This window comes from Bison bison, unplaced genomic scaffold (genome assembly GCF_000754665.1).
Source record: "Bison bison bison isolate TAMUID 2011002044 unplaced genomic scaffold, Bison_UMD1.0 scf7180017864185, whole genome shotgun sequence".
Classification (NCBI taxonomy): Eukaryota; Metazoa; Chordata; class Mammalia; order Artiodactyla; family Bovidae; genus Bison; species Bison bison.
In genome coordinates, this window is record NW_011494757.1 from 1,174,469 (window position 1) to 1,176,696 (window position 2,228).

At 65.9% G+C, this 2,228-nt stretch overlaps 1 protein-coding gene across 1 annotated transcript in view; it reads left to right on the forward strand.

The window, feature by feature from the left end:
• LOC104991336 (beta-galactosidase-1-like protein 2) overlaps positions 1-2,228 on the forward strand; it is a 14,843-nt gene that overhangs the window by 10,363 nt on the left and 2,252 nt on the right. Inside the window, exons 7-10 of the mRNA XM_010843750.1 lie at positions 264-370; positions 937-1,077; positions 1,235-1,306; positions 1,487-1,565. Coding sequence (XP_010842052.1) covers positions 264-370; positions 937-1,077; positions 1,235-1,306; positions 1,487-1,565 — 399 coding nt within the window. The remainder of the gene's footprint in view (positions 1-263; positions 371-936; positions 1,078-1,234; positions 1,307-1,486; positions 1,566-2,228) is intronic.

Here is a 2,228-nt window from a genome sequence, read left to right on the forward strand (position 1 = left end):
GAACTTCCTAGAAAGGACAGGGAAGTATGAGCGACTGTTGTCATCTGAGTAGGGGTCTTGCCAGCTTCACCTCCTCACAGGTGTCTATGTTTCGAAGAGTGTGAGAAGCAAGCCCTGTCCAGCCCTCATCTTCCTGGGGGTTCTCTGTGTGGCTGGCAGGGGTGTGCTCTGCTGTGTGTGGGCAGGAGCTGGGGCCAGTGGTGGCTGGGGGCGCAGTGACTGTCGGGTCCTTTGGGGACGCCCACCGTCTGCTTGTGGTGCAGGGGCCCCTCTTCCCGTCCCGCCCGACCTTCTTCCCAAGACGGCGTATGACCCAGTGACTCCAGCTTTCTACGTGTCCCTGTGGGATGCCCTGAACTTCCTGGAGCTGGTGAGTGCAAGCTGGGCCCTGGGCTCAGGGCCTCATCCCCCACCACGGACTGTGGACTGCAGCTGGGCCCATAGACACTCTGAGCTTCCTGCAGCTACTGAGCTGGAGGATGAAGAGAACAAGTCTCCACGGGGCTCCACCCTGGTCTCAGCTCAAAGTGCAGAGGAGAAGCTGACGGGAGGAGGAGGGGGGAGGGATGCAGAGAGCCAGAGGAGGAGCCACGGAGGAGGGGGGAGGGAATGCAGGGAGCCAGAGGAGGAGCACGGAGGAGGGGGTAGGGATGCAGGGAGCCAGAGGAGGAGCACGGAGGAGCAAGGGGGCCGAGGCGGGGTCCACCCTGAGCCCCAGGCCCCTGTGCTCAGCTTCCTTCTGTCCCTGTCCCCTGACCCTGATGAGGAATCAGACAGGACTGTGGCACTTGCCCAAGTGACAGCAAATAGAAAGCGGTCATCCTTACCACGCCCCATGTGCTGACCCCACGAGGCCGCCCGCACCCTGTGCCCCGCGCCCTGGAAGGCGAGGTGGCCTCTTTCAGTCAGCCTCACCCCCGTCTCCTGTCCGTGCAGCCGGTCACCTCGGAGCACCCGGTCAACATGGAGAACCTCCCGATCAACGGGGGCAGCGGGCAGTCCTTCGGGTACACGCTGTACGAGACCACAATCACTGCGTCCGGCGTCCTCACTGCCCTTGTGCGTGACCGGGGACAGGTAGGGGCAACCCCGCACCCAGATGCTCCCACATGTGGAGATGGCCCCACACCGCCGCCTCCATTTCCTCCCCACCCCTGGGCCCTCCCCTCTGCGTACCGGGCCGGGACCCCCAGGACCCCGCCGACGCTGTGGCCCGCACCTGCTCCTTGGGCAGGTGTTCCTGAACACGTTCTTCCTGGGGACCCTCGACTACAAGAAGAAGACGATCGTCATCCCCACGGTCCAGGTTTGTCCGGGCGGGGGCCGGAAGGGGGCCGGGACTGGGGGTTGCCACAGAGGTGGGGTGAGTGTGGCTCTGTGATCAGGGACCCTGTCCCGTGCTCAGAGTTCAGGGAGAACTGGGGCGCCACCGAGAAAGCCCGAGGGGCGGCTGGGGCTTCCTCAGGGCGCCCTGTGCTGCCCACAGGGGTTCACGACGCTGAGGATCCTGGTGGAGAACTGCGGGAGAGTCAACTACGGGGACAACATCGACCAGCAGCGCAAAGGTGGGTCTTGGTGCCGCCCGCCTGGCCTTCCCCACAGGAGCACCGCGGGGCACGGGGCTGTGCCACAGGGGCTCCAGGGTGGATGGGGGTTCCTGGAGCCCCTGGAGGGGTGAGTCCTGGGATCCCTCTGGAGGGGTGAATCCTAGGCACCCCTGGAGGGGTGAGTCCTAGGGACCCCTGGAGGGGTGAGTCCTGGGAGCCCCTGGAGGGATGAGCCCTGGGGTCCCCCTGGAGGGGTGAGTCCTGGGAGCCCCTGGAGGGATGAGTCCTGGGATCCCCCTGGAAGGGTGAGTCCTGGGAGCCTCTGGAGGGGTGAGTCCTGGGGGTCCCTTGCAGGGTGAGTCCTAGGGACCCCTGGAGGGATGAGTCCTGGGGTCCCTCTGGAGGGGTGAGTCCTGGGGGTCCCTGGAAGGGTGAGTCCTAGGGACCCCTGGAGGGGTGAGTCCTGGGGTCCCTCTGGAGGGATGAGTCCTGGGGTCCCCCTGGAGGGGTGAGTCCTGGGGACCCCTGGAGGGGTGAGTCCTGGGAGCCTCTGGAGGGGTGAGACCTGGGGGGCCCTGGCGGGGTGAGTCCTGGGGTCCCTCTGGAAGGGTAAGTCCTGGGGTACCCTGGAGGGGGTTAGTCCTAGGAGCCCCTGGAGGGGGTGAGTCCTGAGGGACCCTG